This window comes from Poecile atricapillus, chromosome 2 (assembly GCF_030490865.1).
Source record: "Poecile atricapillus isolate bPoeAtr1 chromosome 2, bPoeAtr1.hap1, whole genome shotgun sequence".
In the NCBI taxonomy this organism is placed as follows: Eukaryota; Metazoa; Chordata; class Aves; order Passeriformes; family Paridae; genus Poecile; species Poecile atricapillus.
The window spans coordinates 130469466-130492807 of record NC_081250.1 but is presented as its reverse complement, the minus strand read 5'-3'; the positions used below and the strand labels follow the sequence as shown (position 1 = coordinate 130492807).

Below are 23342 nucleotides of genomic sequence, written 5' to 3'. Positions count from 1 at the left end.
AACTTTTGGTGGCAAGAAAAATTTATCTGTGAAAATAACTTGACTTGGTATTAGCTGTGTATATGTTCAGTGTGAGCTGTGTAACACAGCTCCATACTTGCTGTGATCAAAGGGGAAGTCTGAATCACACATGTTCCTCTCCCTGTATCGTGACAAAAGTCTCTAAATCCTCACATTCAGGTATTTCATTTTGTTGGCTCAGACACATAACATTTCAGTGTTTTTGTCCCCTGCTGACATTACAGTCAACACGAATCCTGTAATCTAATGAAAAGCTAGCATGCAAAGAAGCAAGATCTAAGATCTTCCTAAGACCTCCACCTCTATTTGGAAACTAGGTCTGCAATGACATTAAACATGACTTGCTTGTGTGTTTCAGGATCTTCTCTTGTAATCCATGATAAACTCCTGTTTTCTCTTCTTGGGAACAATACCAGACTTAAAATATAAAATGTCTTCCCCCAAGCACCACTGAATGACTTAGCAAGAGAAAACCCAGCTTGACAGAGGTAGCTCCAAAAACTGCTGAGATAAAAACACTCTTACAAAAAGCAGTAAAATAGAAATGTTAGACTTCATGCTTACTTTATCCATGTCATAAGTTCTACTGTATCAGGATCATAGAATTCTTGCAGTTCTGTAAGCTCTGTCATTATTCTAGGGAAAAACTGATGGAAATGTTTTGGTTACTTACAGTTTAAAAAAAATATCTACAGAGCATATTAAGGCCTTAAGTGACACAACAGAAAGGGGTTTCAACAGTTTTCCCCCCGACTGGTACTTTTGCTTGAATATTTTGCAAAACACAGATTACATTTACTTACCTGACAGTTAAACAGAAGTTCTTATCTCTATTTTATTAGAATGCTTATAATTAAAAATAAATAAACAAATAGCAGCAACAACATTCATCAAGTGGCCTTAAATTCATCAAAACCATAGTTCATGTGGTCATATGCAAATGTCTACAAATAAGGGCACTGAACCAAGATGATAAATCTCCCATGGCAAACCTGCTTGAGCAGGAGGAATTGGACTGCTGTGACTTGATGGAAAGATGCAAGCAAGACAGAAGAGAAGAAATTTCCTAGACGAGCCCTGGTAATGTGACCTGGACTTGCTTCTGACTTCAATCACTGCAGTGAAGGAAAAGTACATTACATTGTGTGAAGCGGGTATCTCAGTTTAGGCTCTTGAAAAACATTTTGGGAAAAGCAGGGATTCTATGAAGTGAGATAGAATGCCACCTCTTTCAAACCAGGCCAGATTGAAACCCTGCATCATGGCTTTCCTACCCTGTCAGGTTTGAGGTCTCTCTATTAAGATGGGAGATTTTGTCAGTCCTTGAGTCATTTGGAATGTTTATCTGAAAAAGACATGACTGGAAACAGGCCAGCCTTGAGGGGCTGGAGCAACTACATGCACATGCTGTTGTAAATGCAAAAAAAAGTGAAAGTTACTGCTTGTCAGCTCTTTTGGAAGATGTTAAAGTTTACAGATTATGCCAGATTAAAGAGACAACTTACTTTGGGACAGCCACAGTGGACAGACAGAAGTGGGAGCCTGCTTCTAATGAGGAGCTTCTACCCTCACTACCTGGACAACTCAGCTGTCAAGTGACAGCAGTCTACAGCCAGCACAAGAGCAGCTGCCATATGTTTGTGTCAGGGACAAACAGCACTGCTGTTACACATACATTGGAACTACTCCCAGAACAGAGGGAAGGAAAGAGCAATTGCTACTGCCACCCCAAGGAGAACCTGCTTCACTCATCAATCACAGCACCTGGAAAAAACCTAGTTAGAGGAAGGACTATGCCAGACACAGTCAGAAGGCAGCCAAGCAAAAAGATGCTGAGCTATACACTCAGTCTTTTATAGCCACGGTAACAGATTATAAGTCTCAAGCCATTTTTGCTGCTCTGTTACTTCTAATCAACATTCTCAACCTCAGGATGAGTTATGAACGTGGAGAGCAAACTGTTCACTACTGCTTAAAAGCAGAAGCTGGATCTGCAATGGATGAAGCCCCCTAGAGTCCAAACCCCGACACTGCTTCCATTAAAACAATCTGAAAGAATTACTTGGTTAACTACATTAGTTTCCTCTATTGTAATATATTTCATAACTTTTTTGAGCAACTCTAGTTTTTTTTACAGACAGTACTTATTACTCCATCAAAAACATGTAAAAAGGCTACAATGGAAAATGTGGTTGCAATGTAAGATAGATGTTACAAAATCTGTTAGAATACTGTTGGGCAAGACTGGCTTCTATATATAAATTCTCAGACAATCCAAACTACTTTAAAGCTGTGTCAGTATAGCAGAGGATTACACTTCGAGATGTTTCACATATTTTTTGTACTCACAGGAGCTTAAAAAATAATTTCCAAATACTCTACCCCAGTCTGTATATGACTTGAAAATAAGAACTAAGTATTTATTTTCAACATGGAAACATCTGTGTCTTTTCTTCCCTGTATTGTAGTAGGTACACACCTCAACACAATGGTCTGCACAAAGAATTTAACTCCATTATAATTTGATGAGAGCTTTTCAAACAGTTTATTTGGCTATGGCCCCCTGTAATTTTATTTCATCTAACTACTCCTTCTCACTTAAATTGAGATTGAAGCAACACAGTTATCAATATCTTGAGTTTTCATTTGGCAGTATATTCTTTGTTGAGTCAGTTTATACATCCAAAGCTTAACAGCTGAATATAATAAAGTCTTCATTTAAATTTAATTACAATAAGTGATTGTTAAAAAATTAAATTGTCAAATACCTTATTCTAAAAAAAAGTGAAGTTTTTTTTAAAAAACTAAACATATTTTCAGCGGATTTCAGCTTCAATTTCGTCACATATATTTAATTTCACCGAGTACATTTCAGTATATTTGCTCATCATTTTGACTCATATTGTGCCTACATACAAAGAAAACTCCACAAAGGTACTTTTCTTACCTCTTTCCACAAGCTGAATCCAATTATAGTGGGAACTGCCATACTCAGAATAAGAGCCTAGAAAGTACATGTTAGAGAAAATGGATTATGCACCATTCTCCAACATTAAGGTGTCTGTTGATTTTGCTCATACAGTGAGCAATATTTATGCCTGAAACCTTAGAGTGACAGTAGGTGAAAATTTGTGATTTTCTACCAGGCAAAAAACTTTCCTCAAACAAGAATTTGCCTAATTTAGCATGGAAGGCTTCATTTGACTCACAAAAACTTTACTATCATTTTTAGGGACAGTTAATTACTACTCAAGTAACATTGATTCCATGTGCACATAATGTAGGAAACAGAAAAAAGTAAACAACTCACATTCAAATGCTATGAGAAAGGAAAAAAACAAGCACTTCAAACCTCTGATCTTGTTGATGCTTTTGTTCAGATTCACATTATTGATATGCAAGACCCAGAAATCCATCTCTCAGCATTCTAGCTGATACAATTTTTGCTTTGCAAGGAGAAAATAGCTTGTATGCTATAGAAAATATTTGGTAAGGAATGCACACAAAGCATTCCTTTGATAATAAGCTAACACATCTACTGTGTTAATAGTAAAAAAGCAGGTCTACATCACAGAAAACATGAAGTATATAAAAGAATGTGCTTACCATATACCTGAACATATTGTTACTCCCTGACTGAAAGAACACAGTCAATGTTTCTGATATAGCAGTGCATGGTATTTTCACAGGAGAAATAACAAACCTCTAATATATTTATTCCTATATGCCTCTTGAATTTAGGGTAAGCAATATCCTATCCCTATTTTATTAATAATGCACAAAGCTGCTAAAAATCACACAAAGCAATTATTGTAATATTGAGACTAAAGCTTGGAAGCAGAGGAGCTGTTTGCTCTGTAACTTATCTTCAGTCACACACTTCTCTATAATGGCCACACATAAACAAATCTTATACAAAGTAACTTCACTTAACATTTCTTATGAAGCAGTTTTACTCTCAGCAGTTAAATACACCTTACCACTCATTTAAAGACCCATTTCTCAGTGAAACAAAGCTTGTGTCTCCCCTGTGTGAACCAATACTTTTTCTCCTGCATTCCCCCTAAAAAGTGCATGACCTTCCTGACCAATCCCAACTAGATAAGACAGAGAGATCAAAGTCTCAAAGATTCATTAAAAGAAGTTGACAAGAGTGAAAGGGAGATGAAGACAGCTCTGCTTTTTATGAGGAATGGTTGTAATGTGAATGCAACTTTATCACCAGGTACCAGAGAACATGTGAAACTAAGAACAAAAGACAGAAAAAGCAGACCACATGCGTTCCACTGCTCACAGAACCACCTGTTGCTTTCATGGGTTCTTTCATGGGTCTTAAGTCGTTGTTTGCAAAGCTTGCTAGCTGTATTTTCCAAGATTTTGGAACAGCAACTCACCAGCAGTATTGGGTGCACAGCTTTCAGTCGAAGCCACTTGAAAAGCGTCATCCAAAGTTCAGGAGAGCACACACCAAATGCAGCAAGCATGCAAACATAAGGTGTCCATAGATATTTCATTCTGAAAAACACTGCAATAACTTAGTTGGGACCCTGTGTATGCCTCTGTACTCAAACTGCTATAAAAACATTCAGATGTTTTTCTTGTGTCTAACACAGTCTGGACGTTCAAACAATCTGAGGACAACTTTGATGGTAGGGCAAACCCAAGAAAATCTCTAGCAGAAGAGCTGGCACCTGATTATCTGCTGTGAGATGGAGGAGCAAGATCCAAGGTAAAAGATGACAAAATCCTTCACAGAGTTCAGGGGAGGATGAAAGAAAAACAGAGAGAATAGTAAAGTCACTTGGCTGTTGTGGTTTTCCAGCCAAGAAGGGATAAAAAGCAGCTATTCGGCAAAGCTGTACAGACAATGTACTATAAGAGAGTTCCTGAAGAAAGGAAAATATTTAATTAACAATTTATGATTTGCTAATGTTGTCTTCCTCTTAAGGGCAGACTAGTCAGCTTAAAACAACTACAGGATAACACAGCAGCCTGCTCACTTTAAGCAATATTTGTGAATATTTAGATTTTAGGATGAGGAGTCTAATAGAAATAAAAGCCTCACATCTTCAAGATGATTAACCTGAAAAACAAGATTAGAACAATTATGTCTTCCAAACATCAGCTTCTCTAGCTCTAAGAACTAACACAATACTTTTGAAATTAGTTCTGCTACTGCTTTAACATGTAAAGCAAAGGTACACTTCATGGTAGCCATATGAGAGGGATAAGAAATCTTCCATGTCCCAATATTCCAGCACTATTCTGATCATCAAAACACTACACAAGCTCTTGCTAAAAATAATAACAGCACAATTCTACACTTAAATACCATAAAGAAAGTGTTTAAAATGTGATTCAATTAATGTCTTGGACCTTGGCTCCATTAAAGCTTGGAATACACATTAAAGAGACCAAGCACAAGTATTCATATAACCATATCCAATTTATAATCAAAATTACCTTTGACTACTCTTAAGTATTATCACTATATGATAAAATTATTTCCAAAAAAGGGTGAACTTCAAAGGGATAAACAGCGTACTATGTCCAGTAAGGAACTCTGTTTCTTTCAAAAGAGATACATCAAAATCACACTTACCCTTCCAAACACATTGCTAGACAACCAAGCAAAATTGTGTGAATTACATGATAAACTATTTCTGGCCTCTCTCCAATTCGACCATCCTCAAGTTTAACTGTCTCTTTCAGTGGTTCACCACTGCAGTTGGAGAAAAAGAGACATAACTTAATTTAGATATCCCAAGAAAAGTTGCCAAAATACTTTTAAGTCACAGTGCACTAAGATCATTCTGTATCTTAGCATATAATATTGTTGCACTATTTACTTGCTTTTTGTACTTGATCTATCAGTACCCACTGTCCCTTGTTTTAGATTGCAACCTCTCCGGAGCAATGGCTGTAAATTAATACAATGGGATCACTGCCTTTGACCACAAATCTTACTTTAAGGTAATTCAGCACCATGAGACAGTCTAATTAAGAGCATGTACACTCTACAAACATTTAGACGAATCATGCTGAACATGCATTTTAAGTTCCTTCATACCATTAGCTTGTTAAAGACTTCTCAAATCAGTAGGATGATAATTTTCTGCAGAATATGTGTACAACAAAGATAACAAAACTAGCTTTTAATCACATTATTATAAGTTCAAGTAATATATTATGAATAAAAATCATGGCCAAAATCTTGCAATGAAAGGTTTTCTACTAAAAAGATAGCAAGGCACAGAATAGATAACAATTATTTCTACCCTGGTATAATTTCAGGTTACATTTTTATAATAAGCTTCCTTATGAAATTAGAAAAAAATATTTTGAGATTATTAACTGATTCAAAAATTTAAAAAAGAGGTTTAAGCTTTTATTTTAAATAAATAAATAAACAGTTATTTCAACCATTAGCAAACAATAAGTTGGCTCCATTGTTCTGAATATCCTATCACACATCCAACCTGACAAACATTTTCATTTATAGCAGCATAATCTTTGTATGTTAGAAGCCTTCATTCTTGAAATAAACCTACTGATTTTGCTGCAGACAAGTAAGAAATTTGTTCCAGTATCTGAGCAGTTACACCATTCATCTTCTACCAGGAAGAGATAATTTCCTAACCACTGAGATTCCACGACAAGTTATGCTAGGATCTACCGTGTTGGTATTCTTAGTCTTTTTACAAAGACAGTTCCACTACCCCTTCTTTCAAGGGAACTGTGAAGCACTGTGAAACTAAAACTAATTGAGTCAGTTTTACTTCAGTTCTGTTCCAAGCAGCAAAGGCTAGTGGACCTTATCACAGTAAACAAGTGTTTTAAAAAACTAACAGTGGAGCATTAGAAATCCAAAGTCCTCTCAGCTCCACCCATCTCATCTTTCTCAACATGTAAACTTGAAAAAAGCCCAGAAACCCCAAATCTAAACCGAAAAAACAAATTCTAGCAACAATTAGATAACTTTGCTGTTGGAAGGAGATTTACAGATATAACATCTTTCTCTGTCAGTGGGAAGAGACAAACACATCAGCAAATATTAGCCAGAGATATGCAGGAATTGCACCTGTGGGGAAACAAACCAGTGACAGCTCCCTGTCCTGACAGTAGGGATGCTCAAGAACCTCCTCACTAAGGGACTTTTCTTTAGGAGGCTCTGGTAGGCCTTTCCATGGGTGCTCACATGCTGACAAGCTCAACGGTACAACAAACTTTGGAGCAACAAACATGATGACCATTCCCTGAGGCATCCAGAAGCCTCTTATTTATAACTTATTTTTAATAGAAAAACAAGGTACTTACCAAATTCTCCTAAAAATGACCTGAGTTACTGAAAAAAGGCAGATAATTAATACTAAAATATAAAAAGGCAACAGTGATGACTGTGTTAGTCGCAAAAAAAAGTCTTGGGAGGGTGCCTGAAGAGATTCTTGACAAAGGAGCCAATTCATTGTAAAATTCCTGGTAAGGAAATAACATTCCATTAAAAAAATAACAATATCCCATAGATTAGAAAAAAAACAAACCAACAACCCTGCACAAAACAATCCCAGTTTAACCTATTCATGTCATGGGAAACTACTTGAAATTCATCTTTGAAAAGCTACCTTTTTATCATTTGAAACTGCTTTGCAAATACTCCTTAGAGTAACTGTCAAAAGTTTATCTTCCCAAAAAGCATCTGTGATCTGAAGAGACCTGACTACAGTTCCTTATATCACAAAAGCCCAGCTTCCCATATAACTCCATTATGGGGACCAAAGAATCTTGTTGTCACAATGGATTAAGATTTTAGAGATATTGATGCAAGAAGGTATGCTTGTCCTCATTCCAAGCAAGGAGATGAAGAAGGGAAAGTGGTCATCTGAGATCACAAAGAAGCCTGAGGCACTGCCAGGAATAAAATCCTTAATGTTGAAATTCTAGTTCTGTAGCTGAAGCCACCTGAACATTCTTCTTTCTCAGTCAGCAAGCAGGAAGATAATACACTCTACCCAGAAGAACTGTCAGTGTGTACTCTCAACTGGAACTGCTGCAGCATGTGGTGCTGTGAATGCATTCTTGTCTTTGTTTTGCTTTCCTCCCTCTTTTCATTTTCTCCCAAGGGAAGACTAGAGGACAGAACCACTTTCAATTAGACAGTTTAAAGATTAACAGCTGGGCATGTCCAAACTGGCCTTAAAAGATAACCTTCAAGCTCTTGTGCTGCAAATCATAATTCCAGTACACAGTTATGCAGTGTTCCAGGTATAAAGGCATCCAGTTTGTCTCATTCTCTGGCTTCATTGGACAGCCTGAAAAGTGAGGTTCAGCAAGGCCCCAGGGGGAAAAAAGGGAAATCTGTTAATACCTGGGAGCTGAATAAACTGAAATCCTGACCAGAAGTCCTTTCTTTTCTTGCAAAACACTTCAGAATGGGTATGTGTGTGTGTTAAAAAATGCATTGTACTCAATGTCACTACGTCTTGTCTTCCAAAAGCTCCCCAACAGTTTCAGTTGGGTGTGATGTCATTTTCCACTTCTTCCCCTGAAACGTTGTGAAGTAGTTTTTTGTAAGAGATGCAGCTCTTCAGAGAGAGTTCCAATCCCTGCACAGAATTGCAAGTCTTGGCTTGGTTCCAGGAGTGTGTCAGTCCCTACTAACACTCCATTGGAAGTTTTCCAGAAAATCTGTTGCCATGACATCTTCTTGCAGTCCAACATCCAACTCCTTTACAGATACTAATGCTTTTTCTTAGAATCACAACAATTCCCTCTGACTTTTAAGATGTCCCTTGTCACAATTTCTTCCAAAACATTACAGAAAGCATTGGGGATACCCACAATGCAAGTCTCTTTTGAGATAGTATCAATAGTTCACGATTCTTTCCAGATCCTTTTTTCCAGGCTATTAAAAGCTCATACTGCTACCTTTACCCTATTAGCTTTGTTTTCAAGTCTTATTAGAAACACTAGACAGGACACAGAAAGTTTTCACTCTTCAACATCACAAGAGAACAGAAATCTTTTCTTTCTGAGGCACTTCAGTATTTTTCATGCCTTGGGCTGAAAGCATTTCATTTCAAGGCATGAAAAATACTGAAGTAGAAACCTTAATACCTTAAGTAAATTCTGTATGTGTATATTTTTTTTACTTCAATCTTAAAACCAGACAACAAATAACTAAACTATTTCCCTAGCTCCTCTATAAAACTCTCACAAGACAATGAAGTATTACACTTCTCAGAGCAGTTTCAAAAGTTTGGATATCTTGGGAGGTGTAAAGAGTTTAAATAAACTTACTTAGTTGTGTTTAAGCCAAGTTTTACTTCAATGAACTTCAGCAAATGCTCATTTTCTTTATGAGGAATGAACATCTGAAAATTAATTTATCAGAGAAAAATCATACAAAATGCTGGAAGCAGTTTTCACATAGTCATTCAGATTATAAAAGGTCAGGTAACTAAATTTACTCAAGATTTAGTTAAAACTAACAAAATGTATTAAGTGTGCCAATTAAGGTACTGGTATAGTATTGTAAATCTTCAATAAATCTACATTTAGGGTCTACTTGAGAATATTATTCCCTTCATTCCACTCCCATACCACAACAGGAGGGCAAGTGAAAAGTTGCCAATAAGTTGTCAAGAGACTACTGAGCAGTGTAAGGAGGATCATGAAAAACAGACACAGACTTACTCCCAAGCAAGCCTAAGAGTGCTGTGCTTGGCTCCACTAGAAAATAGGACTTCAGCTGAGCAAAAGTCATGAGCATTTGTAATCTTCACACAGATTGTCTGAGCTGCCTAAAGTTCTGTAACTTACTCACAATGGTAATTTAACTCATATTTTTCTAGGTTAGATTTAATTTTCCTGGAGATACAGTAAGACTAATCATTCTGAATGGCACAAGAAAATAATTACATGTGAGCATTCTTTCAAGCCTTCTAGGATTCAGTAGTTTGTTTACTTTTAAGCTAATACTGTTAATTAACACAATCATGGTGAGTTTGAGACTGAAGAAAAGCACAATAATGTGTGTAAAAGGCCAGCAAGAGGGAATTGCTAATCAAAATACAAGACCAGGCTAAAATCCCACTGTGTAATCTCAACTCCCGATTCCTACACAGAGTGAAAACCTCTGTTTCCATGTTCTACTTGAAATGTAGTAGAAAATTAATATCTACCCTGAGACTACTCATAGTTGTTCCTGGCTATTGTGTTGCTATGCACAAGAATATAATTTTAATATTTAGTCTAGTCTGTAGAGGCCATCCAAGTTATAACGAACCCCAAATTTATGCAATAGATAAAATGTCTTTAAAAGAGTATTTCTATGCTGTTTCAACCCGAAAGACCAAAACCCCAACAGACCAAGCTGTTTGAGCTGCTACAAAATGACTCAATTTTTAGCAGCCATACTAACTATGAATTAAGCTATGAACTAGCATATCAAAAAAGACAAGCAACACTTCAAAAGATTTTTTCAAGATTTATCTGCAACTTTCAATTCAGATTCTGAAATTAAAATCACTTTTTCAGAGGAATCTTACCTTTAATAAGAAGTTTAGTGTCACTGCTACCGTAAGTACCAAATAAATATACATTATTTTCAACAATCTTGACACAAAGGTACTTTTTTTCATATTCATCTGCAAAAATATTTAAAGAATGCTGTATCATTTTGGAGTTCAGTTTTAATTTTAAAATTACACTCAGGATTAGAAGAAAGTTGAGTTACCTGAAGGGATTTGGAGAACATTAAAGCTACCACAAGACTCAGTAATGGTGACACTAGTAAGGCTGAATTTTCAAATTGCAGAAGGTAGCCCCCAATGAGAGAAAACAGGTAGATTCTGTATACCTCATGCACCTGTTGAAGAAAAAAATAAATAATAAAATAAAACTATGATGGATATAAATCCTGCTTTTTAGAGCAGTAGATAGCTCACTTCCTCTGTTAATCAAGGGATCAACAGATCTCAATCCTTCTGAAAAGTATTGCACGTGAAAATTATTCTGGTCAGCTTCAGTAACTAATGAACAATTCACAAGAATTCTGTAAAAATGTCAGAAGTAGGAATATTTTACCAGGTCTCCCCATTCAGTAACACCTCCCTGTGATACAGCATGAAGCAGTAACTACAAGGCACAAGTAAGAACACACAATTTGTGACAGAGCTCACCTGCAAACAGGTGCTTTCCTTGCCCTCAAAATAACTTTTTCACTAACCTGTCTCAGGAATGAATACTCAGACTGTTATCTATACTTGCTGTTATTTACTATTTGATAAGCAGAACTTATAAACCTTGATGCTTGATTCTTCAGACTTCTACCAAAACACCCATTTTCTCCCTTATATACCCTGCTTTGAACTACAATAGATCAAACATTTCTCACTGCTGAGGAACAGAATAAAAAGAAACTGAAAGAAGAGGTGAAGAATTAGAATCCCATGCAGTTTGATATCTAATAAAACCAGAAGGCACACAAGTACAAAGGAGCATATATACCACTGTAACATGCAGAATAAAAATGCCTTGTTGCAACATTTCTAAGAAACATGTTGCAGAATGAATTTAAATACTACCTTGTATTGAAAAATCAATTTGCTTTCAACATCTGTCTAGTCTATTTATTTGCAAATGAATGCAGGACAAGCCACTGAGGGTGAAAATGAGCCCTTTGACTGCTCAGAGCCAACAGAGCACTTCTTTGGTCTGCCCACCCTGCTGTGAATAGGTGAAAGAAAAGAAGAGGCAGCTAGACCGAAACAGAGGAGTATCATTCATCACTCTTTTAGCTCCCCAAGGATGTTTCAGGTCTCAGAAGCTTTGTTCTGAGACACAGCAGTCCAAAAGAGACTCAGTTTAAAGTTGTTTTATTCTTCTGGTGGGTATCACATGCACTTCAGCTGGGCCCAGGCTGCAAGACACTCATCACTCAGTCTCTTGTGCCCTCTGGAGCTCCTGAGCAGTATGAGTGGCAGGCACCTCAGAGGCAGCCTGTAAGTCCCCAGTCAGTAGGCTGAAAAGTTCCAATACCTTCTCTGTCTGTGCTAGGGCAAAGCTGTCCAGCAGGAAAAGAGAAATAGCCTGGACAAACAGGAGATAATGACTGTATTCCCACATCATCATGAAGGTATATGTTGAGGCATTCACCAAAAGGTAACAAAACTTCTAAAAAAAAAAGAAGTAAAGAAAAGGCATTAATTTTGTACCCATGCATGTCTGTCACTAAGAAACTGAGGTCATTAAAACATAAACTATGGAAATAAATTATTAATTTGGGAAATAATTAAAACACTGACTTCAGATGTGCTTAACTTTCAGAAGGAAGAAAGTAATTGCTGAAATACTCAAAAACATTTCAAGCCAATCAGAAGAAACATTTTTGAGAGAGAGTGAAGGTAAGAAAGTAAAAGCCATCTTCTTCAAGAAAAACAGTTTACATGAGAAAAATCCTGCCTCAGTTTATTAAAAAAATGCAGCACATGGTCCATTACCACACTGCTCTCTCTGAACCCTCCTGGGGACATAACAAGGTAGGGCACAAGTTGCTTAGCAAAAACTGCACATGCCTAGGTGACATCCAACTGGCTCTTCAGAAAAGAAGAAACAAAACATCTACTGTTTTCTGCCTAGAAGGGCAACAATAGCAGAAGTAACTACCCTAGAGTACAGTTTTACCAGCAGCTCTTTTATTAAGAAACTAATTTAGTTTTACCTCAGCAGAACAGTTTAGGTTCTTTTTTAAATAGCCTGTGAGAGCTGCTACTTGACATGCAAAATACGGCAAAGCCCAATTTTCTCTTGATGGTATAGAGTAATCAATTCTTGTTGTATCTGTCCTAGAATAAAGTACAAAGAAACAAAAATATTAAAATATTTATGGAACAAAAATATCAAGGAAAGCCTAAACATCACTTCCAGTTGTAAATGTGGCCTTGCAAGCAAACTTTTCCTGATTTTGGCGCAAAGTAACACTAACACCATTTTCCTGCTCATACAGTTCACAGATTTATTAACAGCATGGAAGGCCAAATCTTTACTCATCAGTTTAGCAGGTGTCCATGTTAGCTGGCATTTACAGGACTGAAACCAAAAAGCATCTGCCTTGAGCCTTTTCTGACCTGCAATGAAAATCAGCTCATAGCTGAGAGAAACTATTCCTTTCAGCTCTCATATAATATGTTTTAAACAAGTGATTTAGGTACTTGAGCACAACATACTCTGGACAAACTGGTACTTGCTCACAGCAGCAGCAGCAGCAAATATTTTGTCTACAGGGAAAAATTCTGCCCAGCAAAACAAGAGAGTAAAGATGGATAGGGAGCATGCAGGGTTTTATCATGGAATGACTTGACAGTATCCACACAATTAGAGGTGTAGGTGAAAGTTTTCAAAAGTGCTAAAGTGACTCAGAAGCACAAGCCACACTTTCAAATGTGATCAAAGGCATCAGTCTCAGAGGTACATAGTCTTCTTTGTGTCTACTATGCCTTTAAAAAGGAGCCTCAAACTCCTTTATCATTCAGGTATTCAAAAGCATCACCTTTCATTTTTTCCTCTGAAGCCTCTTACAGAGGCATTTTCAGATCTTTTTTAACTACTAAACCTTTCATTTTGTTGACACTGTTTAATGTTATTCACTGTTGAAAAAAATTACAGATTTATCCACCATTTTTCCTATTTTCCACTGTTCATACCAGCTTGATGAATAGTATTTTCAGCTACTAATCACAGATTCTGTCATGATGACTTCACACTCCTAGAAGATGCTTCCCAACTGTTCAACTTTAAAGGTAAATCTCCAACATTTTGCTCCATATTTCAGGTGCTCTCAAGTTCACAGAAAGCCACAGAGCTCCATGGTGACAAACCAAGAGCACGAACATAGGTTTACATTGCCCAAATGAGGCTCCCTATTACTGTGGTGCTTCATAAGGGGAAGGGGAATTCCAAACAAATTGTTTTAAAATAAAAAAAATCTTAATATTAAGATCATCTAAGAAAATTCCACTTTGCAGAAAAACCCACTACAAAAAGAAGATAAAAAAAATCAAATGTCACAATATTTAGAGCTGGCCAGAGAGTTCAGTTCTGTTTTACAGCTGTTTTGGACATTTGTCTTCTTTCTTCATCAGCACAAAACCAAACCTCCTGAGGAATTTTTTTGAAAAATGAAATTGTGTGTGAATACTCCAGTATTCACACACATACATAAAGTCAGTTCAACTGGTATTATGGATGGACAACAGGAGGCCTTTCCATTAAAAAAATAATCATGAGAATCAATTAATCTCTTGCAAATGCTTTCTATTCACCATAAGATATTGTTCTCACAGTGAGAACACAAAACTTAATAAAAGCATTTCAATGCACTAATTAAAATCACTTCAATCCACTAATATTTTAAAATGCCTTATTGACAAACTAGATTGTATAAAGATGTTTTTCTTACCTGTTAATAATGAACCATGCTACAGTCAGCATTCCTGCCAGCCAAGTCCCACTCATAACCCAACTGGTTACAAACAATGCAGTCACATAAATTCCCTGCAGTCCAAAAACTATACCAATGTAGAAATACACTGGTTCAATAACTTCCTGAAATTACAAATAAAAACGAAGAGACATAGTGGCAACTGAGCTGAAGCTGGAAATTATTACTATTTACAATTTGTTACTGCTAACAATGTGCTAGGTGCTTTACAAACAGGTAAGAGACGCCTCCTATTCTAGAAAAGTACTGGGCATGCTTTTATTTGGGGCTCAGAAAGAACAAAGCAGTGTGAATTAAGTGCACACTTCAGGACTCAGCTTGCCAGTGCCATGATTTTTGAATTTGCTTTAGCTTGAACACTCTATGTGTCAGATTTAATAAATCTATGCTGCAGTGGGATATAAAGATCAAAGGACTACCAGAAGAAGTTATAAAAGGGAAGAACTTGAAGAAGTAAAGATGTGGCAAAAATGGTTCCAAAATAAGTAAATAATAAAAAAGGAAAGATGAGAGAGGACATAAGTACACAGCATAAGCAGAACAAAGCCTGAGTAGAGTGTAAACTGACAAAAGGGTAATCTACAGAAGTGCTTTTCCCTATGAACATTGGGCAGACAGGTACCACTATAACAGAATTCTGTACTCCAAAGGAGTTAACTTTCCTGTTTTTAATGGACAGCACAGATACTCCTGACATTTCTAAATAGTCTGTAGAAGTAAACAACAGAAAAGGTTAGTGGTTAGTGTTAAACCCCCAAAATCCTATGGCAGAGACTGATCAGAATTGAGGAGAACCTGGACCTGGTGAGAGCCTTAGCTCAACTCATTCAACAAAAATGTATGTGTTCATTGGATCCAGCACAGAAAGTCTCATACTCACACACACAGATACAACCATAATGAAAGTACAGGAAGCAGGAGAAATGCACATACTTCGCTACCAGATGCTTGATATAAAACACTGGCAATCAACTCTGGGTACAAAGTCATTTGCTGAACAGCATTTATGGTCTTCAGTGATACTGTCTTATTGTTGTGTGTCAACTCATAAACACCTACAGACAAAAAAAAGAATATTATACTTGGAATCACTTACTACTGCTGTTCCTAAGAGTCCACAAAGTGTATTCAAAGGTAGGGGGAAACAGATTTTATCATTAAAACTGCTGACTGATTCACCACACCTAGTTTTAAAGGAAGGAGAAACTTCCGTGTTAGATGTCATTCCACTCACTGATCTAGCTAGAAAGTTATTACCCTTTTTTCATCTAGTCTTTAAATAGAAGGCCCAAAACTAATCATCTGAAGCACAGTCTTTTCAGTAACACACTGATGTTACTGAATGCAGTCCTGGAACTAACTTGCCTATAGATTACCTTCATAGGAAGATATTAAGGAGTGAGACAGATCTAACAGGGATGAGCAGGATGTATTAAACCCATCTCCAGAAGGACATCAGGTATGATGGCTTCATCACCCCTTTCAACTCTGCATTTCTGAGATTTCTAAGAATCATTCACCAAACACAATGTGCCTTTCTATGGGATTAAGATGGAACTGAAGCTGCCATACTTGAAGGATCACTCCAAGATCATTCCAAAATGTTATAAATAAAGACTTGTCAATACTTAGGACAATAGAGCAAAAATAATCTAAATCAAGATATGGGAGAGAACAAAAGGCTCGAAAACAATGCAACAGTCAAACCAGACAATTGTTTCCAGCTCTGAGCATATCTTGCTGTATGGTCTGCAGCTGGTTCTCTGTAGGCCAAACAAGGTCTTTCAGGACTTGTAACTGGGCTCAGCACAGCTGTAATACACTCTTGAAGACTGGATGCCTTGTGATACCTTGTAGACACATGAGTCTACCTGTCTGCAGAGACAGCGTGTCCCTGAATGAGGCATGCAGTCTGTCCACTCACAGCATGGGCAATATCCCCAGAGGTCATGAGGCACTGAGTGTACCAAAGACCTCACATATTGCTGATGTGCTACATTTCAGCTGTGAAACTGTTCAACCAATAAAACACTAATCACAAAGTTTAGTTTTACTGACTTCAGTGAGGTTTCATTAAGGGACTGAACTAATTCAGTGGCTGACCACTGCAAGATAGGGCAGTTCAACCTCTTCTCTCCTGAATTCCAGCCCCATGCTAGTGCAGTTCTGAACTCCCTGAACTAGCATGGAAGTGCTCCTTCTTCTTTTCACTGCTTTAGTTTCCCTTTGGTTTAGGGACCTAGGGTCAGTGAGCCCAGAGCCAGCGCAGGATAAAGAGCAGGAGCACAAAGGAAGGAGAGATCATAGTCACTCGGTCTGTTCTCCTTCCTGTTGCTTTCTGTCCCCACCACTCAGTGCTCATCAGCATCTATTCATCACAGCTGACAAGAGTAAAAACTTCTGTCAGGAATAGGATGGAGCAGATCAGCTAGTGACAGAAACTGTTCTGTCTTCTGGCAGAGAATAGAAAACAGTAATTTTCATCCCTCATTCCAAAATTCAACATAAATTATACTTACATGGCAGAAAATCCGCTACTGTGATACAGGCAAACTGAATGATAACTTTGATACAGGGCATCATAAGAGTAATATTAACCCTATCCTTTATTTGATTATTTGAGTATTGATTAAAGGCAATCTGCTGGAATACAGGATAGTTAACTACTCTTTTTGAAATGGCACTAAAAAGTTAGGACAGTGTGTGTATTTTAATTAATCTGACCAATATACCTACATAAGAGAATAAAATTAGTTCTCCCCAGTCTGCAGGAGTCTTTTACTGTCTACAAAGAGAACAAGACTTTTCAAAGTTAATAAAACAAATGAGTTTTGTACCTCTTTCAAAGGAAGGAGCCTTTAGCAGTTCTTTATAGAATGAGTAATAAATGGCACTGTCACCCTGAAATGTAATTTCTCGTTCAAGTTCCTAGGAAAAAAATAAATATTAATCTCGTGCAATCTCTTCCCAGAGAAGACAATCTATTTTCAGATAGACTGCTTCTGTAACACAGTACATAGTTATGACTTCACTGCACATCTTGAAAATATTCCACAAAACATTACTCTTCACAGTATTTCTATCAGGTATATAATGCTCTCTGTAACTTAGCAAACATGCTTGGAATCAAAGCAATTCAAATCCACGTCGTAAATCAGCACAAAATCCACAGGATCTTTTCATATTCACAAACCTGAATTTCATTCAACTTTCTATACTTCACTTAATAATGGAGTTCTTAAGAAAACAAAACCAAACTAACTAACCAAAAAATACAAAAAAACACCCCAAAAGCCCAAAATAAACACAGAAAACCCCAATAGCAAACCCACAACCCAACCTAAATAGCCCAACACATAATCCTGTTGATCAGCTTCTGCAATCCCATTATGCTTCAATTATTTTTCCATATTTTAGAAAGGTATTTTAAGGATAAAGGGTGGCATGAAAAAACATACAAAAGCATGACAAACCACAACTGTTAGCAGGAAGAAAAAAAAAGAAAATTAAGAAGACAAAAAAAAAAAGCTGTTTCAAAGACAGAGGCCTCAATAGAAGAACAGGATTCTGCAAGTAGTTTCAACATTACATGGATCAGATTTGATTTCAAGGACACAATTTGGCTTTTGTTGCAGTAGTTTATCTTTACCTGCCTGCTGGAAAACCAGAATTTCCGTTCATGATATGTGGAGAGGTACACAGCATACATCATCCCACTGGTGACTGCTGCGAGACAGCCAAAGAAAAGCTTTGCAAAACGCTGGATTAACATATCTGAAAATGAACAGTGGAAAAGCTAAAGTTGTCCAGAGGATTAAGAAACAAACAGTACATCCTACATATGACTAACTTCTGAACAACAATCGAACTTACTGGCATGAGAATTAGCACACTATCAGCAGCACAGATACATTGAAAGCTGGTTTGTTACTTTTGTCCTGTAGTTTTAATTCCCAGTTGTTATTATTGCTTCACAGGACCTTCAGACAAAATACGCACAAACTACACTGCAAATTTTCTCCAGCAACCTTTGTTTTCAAATGAATTCCAAGAAAGAAAAGCATCTTCCAGATAATTATAACAAACTCTAGATTCTACCCAAAACACCAAAAACTTCTTAAAAACTTTAAGAGACAGAGGTAGCATACCACATCTAAAATAATTTCTGAGACATTCTATTTTCCATTCTGTTTTTGAATATAAGTAAAAACAAATCTGAATTTTACAAAATTCAAAGGGTGTCTATTTCATCTGTAGCTTCCTTGAGTTAGTATGTACTTTTAACATAAAAGCTTTTGGTAGCTCTTTACTTTTGGTGAGCACTTTACTAAAATTATACCTAGTTTTAGTTCTGTTTCTTGAAAAGCTCTAAGGACTTTTTGTCTGCTCTTGTTTCAGTACCATTACTTCATGCATATCAGCTTACAACCAGATCATTCCAGGAGCAATAAAAATATTTATTTGTATGCAAATAGTAACAGTAAATTTCTTAACTCCCCTGCCTCTACCTCCCCAAGCCTGAAACAGTCCAAGACTATAATTTCACTCTCCAGTACATAAAATGTCATTATTAAAGAACTCTAACATGCATGCCTGTTTTTTCTTGAAATATTTAAAAACCTAATTCAAAGTAAGTGTGTTATAAATTACTGTGCTACAAATATCTTCCCATAAAATGTAAGAGAATAATGAAAAAAACAATCAAAAAGTCAGCTGAAAATTCTGTAGCTTACATTTTGGCGACCTTCCCAGCTTTGAATTTTCTTTGTTTCTCTCCTCTGGAACCATTTTGTCAGATTCTGTGCTGTTTTGTTTCTTTCTCTCTCGCAGGTCTGCTGCCCCTGAAGACATTTTTTTTTTAAAGTTATTGTAACACAATACCTAAAATCACACTGGGAAATCCACACAGCAGCAGGTAGCAGCCAGTTATTGCTACTGATTCAATCCCATGGAAGACAAATTGGACAAAGACTCAATTAAAGTATGTCATATGCCCAACTAAAATAACAATATAACACTACAGAAATTAATTCTTATGTTACTCCTTAGAAAAAAACAACAGTATTCTCTTGAGGCCATACTCTGGGATTACCCAGAACCCAAATTGGAAGCTAACTGGTTTATTCCATTTGATGAACAGAAATGAAGGAAATGAGTAGTTTAGATACATTGATACAGACACTGGGAGAAACTGGTGCCAATTCCATTCTACTCTCATCCTGGTTTTACGCTGCTATAGCAGTGTAATAGAAAAACTGAGATGCCTATTATTTATATAGCAAAGGCTTTCATAAAGTAAATGTAATATCACTTTTTTCCTGCTTTTGGATCTACTGGAAATAAGCAGATTTACAAATATTTAGTCTAACATGTAATTAAAAAGCCCAGTCTGCTCAGCCACACAGATCACATCACAAGACCAAGGGCTTCTGTTAACTTTTTTGTGAGCAGCAGGAGTTTGAATTCCTGGACCATTTATTTTAATTTGAAAGGTAACAAGGCTAATTCACAGACTGCAAGTCTACATACAAAAAGACTCATTGCAGAAAGTATTTTATAATTCCTACATTAAAGATACCCCGCAATATTTATGTCATTCTGGAAGTGTAATTAAAAGGTTTAACTGTAACTCATGCTCCAGAATTTTTAGCTCTCCAATTTGACCTACTGTCCAACATTGCTTGAAATTTTGCAGCCACCAATTTTCCTCTGGACTTAAAACAGCTCCTTTATAAACTCATCCAGCTTCAGACTTGAAGCTTCACACCCCACAACAAAGCTTTTAAGTACTCTGGTTGTATATTACTTCAATTCCAATTCTACAGTCTACTTTTAATTCCTGGCTATTAGATCTAAAAGTTAGAAACTACAGATAGAAATATAAATAGTTAAAGTGGTGTCTGCCTGTATCAGGAGACCATTGTGTTAACAGAGAAATTTGTAAATGATCCTGAGCAAACCAAGATCTCAACAGTAACATTTTTGATAGAATGAACAGAAAATGTCTACCTTCTTAAAAACAAGACAAGAACTGGAAAGATTCTAAACAACACAAGGTGTTCAGTATCACATTTATCGCTACATCAATCCAAAATTAAATGCATACCAGCATCTCTTCATGACATGTATATAAGAAGTTTATCAGCAATGCAAACACCAAGTGCACTGCAGTTAAAAATCATTTGTACCATGTAAAATAAAACACAGCGGGAGAAAACCCGAGATCACAAAAGTGGGCAAATGCTTGCCTGGAAGGACAACTGAGTGCCCCTGTCATTCTAGTTATGACCAAAGCAATAGCACTGAGAACACAGGAGGAAAAGGTCTTTGCATCTCTGGCAGAGAAGTGTACCATAGCAGAAGTGTAACAAATTCATAAAGTACTGCATCAACAGCAGTTATAGAAAGCTCCCAAAGAAGTAACAATTTAAAATTCTACTTCTGAAACACCATCTCAATCAGCAAATGATCTTCACCTCGATTTTCAAGACTGCCCAACATATTCCCACCCCAAGCAGTAACACAAAAAGATGCGTGTTACTTCTGTTTCTTGCAGCTGCCGCAAACAAGAAAATGCTTTCACTTCAACGAATCCTTCAAAGAAAGTGAAATGAAAGTCAAACAAGGTAACAACCAAAAATTATCTAGAATTTTGAACTGATGACACAGCCTCTAATATCTCTCTCCAATACATGATTTTTCATCTGCTTTTCACTTCCCTGTAAGTTCCCAGTTCAAACGAGTTCTTGTTCAGAAAACATGCGTTCCACTTATTTTTGTGTTTCTACTGCAGAAAAACAACTCATTCCTCCTTTTGTGACACTATACTAATCTACTTTTCACCTATTAATTGAACACTGTCTGTAACTTTGTCTTCTCATCTAAAGAAGGATAAGATAGAGCTGGGAAACATTCAGAGAAGGGCTATGAGGGTGATTTAAGTCGTGCAATGGCTCCCATACAATGAACGAGGAAGCAAATTGAAGATGCCTCAGTCTAGATAGAAAAGAGGATGACCAACAGAAGCATGTCAGACATCTACTAGTTAGTGAAGTGCACAAACACACTGAATAGAGAGCAGTGATTCACCTTTTCTAATACAAGAAGTTCTCAAACAAACCTAGTGAGTCAGGCTAAAAAGAACCAGCTCATTGCACATCACCTTCACGCAGAACACTCCTACCCAAAGAATGTTCTGTAAACCAAGAGTTTGCAGAGATTCATAAGAATACCGACACAGTTGTGGAGGATAAGCAACTAGAGACCCCTGAACACACAGAAACCACGTGCAACTCAGAAAGTACCCCTGCTGAGGACAACTGGGAGGCTGGAATGCCCATGGGACAGATTTGCATATGGTTGTTTTGCTTGTTTTCCCACATTTTTCTGGGTGCCTATTAACAGTTTTGTTTCTGCTGATTTCTCCAAGAAAACTAAATGCCATCTCCTATCCCCTACTAAGGTTTGCACTGAAAAGACATGGAGAAAAATGCTTGTGTAGGGGCTAAAAGTGAAACAGAATCGCAGAATACCCTGAGTTGGAAGGGACTCACAAGGCTGTTCCATGTCCAGATTCTTGACCCTGCAGAGGACACCTCAATAATCACACCATGTGCCTAAGAGCACTTTCAAAGCACTTCTCGAAAGCTGTCAGGCTTAGGGCTGTGTCCACCTCCCTTTGGAGCCTGTTCCAGTGCCCAACCACCCTCTGGGTAAAAAACCTCTCCCTAATACCAACTTAAACCCCCCCATACGCAGCTTCAGGCCGTTCCCTCAGGTCCTGTCACTGGTCACCACAGAGAAGGGATCAGTGTCTGACCCTCCTGAGCAAGCTGCAGACTCTGATGAGGTCTCCGTCAGTCTTCTCCAGGCTGAACAAACCAAGTAACTTCAGCCGCTTCCGCTCAAGGCCCTTCACCACCTTCGTAGCCCTCTTTAGGGTGCACTCTAACGAACTCTAACTTAACGAAACGAGAGAGAAGACTGACTAAAACATGCGGAAGGATGCCAAAGAGAAAGTACACTCAGGGAGGCATCCACGGAGCCCACAGATGCTGCCGCGGGTGCCCTGCCCAGAGACAATGCCAGGCGAGGGAAAAGAAAAAGACCCCACGTCCCCTGGAGACCGGCCCAGACTCCCGCTTGGGGCTGCAAAGGACAGGCCGCCTTGGGCCGGGGCCCGGGAGGCCGCCTGTGTCCTGCAGCCCAATGTTCCACCTTCGTCCGTGCGCGGCGGTCCCGGCACGGCCCTGGCACAAACCGCGGGGGGCGGCCACACCGCCGGCCTGAGCCAGCGGCCTGGCCCCGACCGCCTCCGCCCGGCCCCGGCTCCGCGGCCTGAGGAGCCGCCCCTCACCTTCCTCCATCGCCGGCCTGTGCCCGCCGCCCGCCGCTGGGTCCCCCCGCCGCTCGCTGCGGGGCGACGCGTCCGCCCCGGCCGCGCCGCCGCCACCGCCGCCCGCCTCCCGCCGGCCGCGGGGGCGGGAATGCTCCCGCATCCCCCGGCGAGCGGAGCGGAGCGGAGCGGCCCCGCGCTTCCTCCCGCCGCCGGAACTGCGGCTGCGGAGCGCGGGGGGCGGCCGGAGACGAGCGGCGGCGCACCGGGGCACAGCGATCGTACAGGGGCACTGCGATCGTACAGGGGCACTGCGAATGTAGCGGGGCACAGCGGGCGCGCCGGCAGTACCGGGGCACCACGGGCACAGCGAATCTAGCGGGGCACGGCGGGGCGCTGCCGGGCGGTGTCAGCGCTCCCCTGCGGGAGCTCCGCGCTGCCTGTCCCACCGCGCAGCCCCCGGCGCCGCTCCGTGCCGCTGCCGCC

General features: G+C 38.6%; 1 protein-coding gene across 10 annotated transcripts in view; it reads right to left on the bottom strand.

Moving 5' to 3' along the window:
- DPY19L4 (dpy-19 like 4) overlaps positions 1-23097 on the bottom strand; it is a 32642-nt gene extending 9545 nt beyond the window's left edge. For 9 of the 10 annotated variants that reach the window (XR_009276814.1, XR_009276815.1, XR_009276816.1 and 6 more), the window contains exons 1-16: positions 22878-23096; positions 19255-19362; positions 18171-18295; positions 17359-17449; positions 15455-15576; positions 14480-14625; positions 12743-12866; positions 12061-12195; positions 10757-10888; positions 10569-10667; positions 9319-9392; positions 7339-7497; positions 5624-5743; positions 4416-4536; positions 2969-3025; positions 586-668 (exon numbers count right to left, since the gene is read on the bottom strand). Coding sequence is in view for 2 of the 10 variants with exons in the window: in XM_058831272.1 (XP_058687255.1) it covers positions 586-668; positions 2969-3025; positions 4416-4536; positions 5624-5743; positions 7339-7497; positions 9319-9392; positions 10569-10667; positions 10757-10888; positions 12061-12195; positions 12743-12866; positions 14480-14625; positions 15455-15576; positions 17359-17449; positions 18171-18295; positions 19255-19362; positions 22878-23019 (1838 nt within the window). In the remaining 8 variants the exon portion in view is untranslated. Of the gene's footprint in view, positions 1-585; positions 669-2968; positions 3026-4415; positions 4537-5623; positions 5744-7338; positions 7498-9318; positions 9393-10568; positions 10668-10756; positions 10889-12060; positions 12196-12742; positions 12867-14479; positions 14626-15454; positions 15577-17358; positions 17450-18170; positions 18296-19254; positions 19363-22877 lie in introns of all 10 variants that reach the window. The other variant, XM_058831273.1, reaches the window with a different exon arrangement.
- Between the last annotated feature and the right edge of the window lie 245 nt (positions 23098-23342).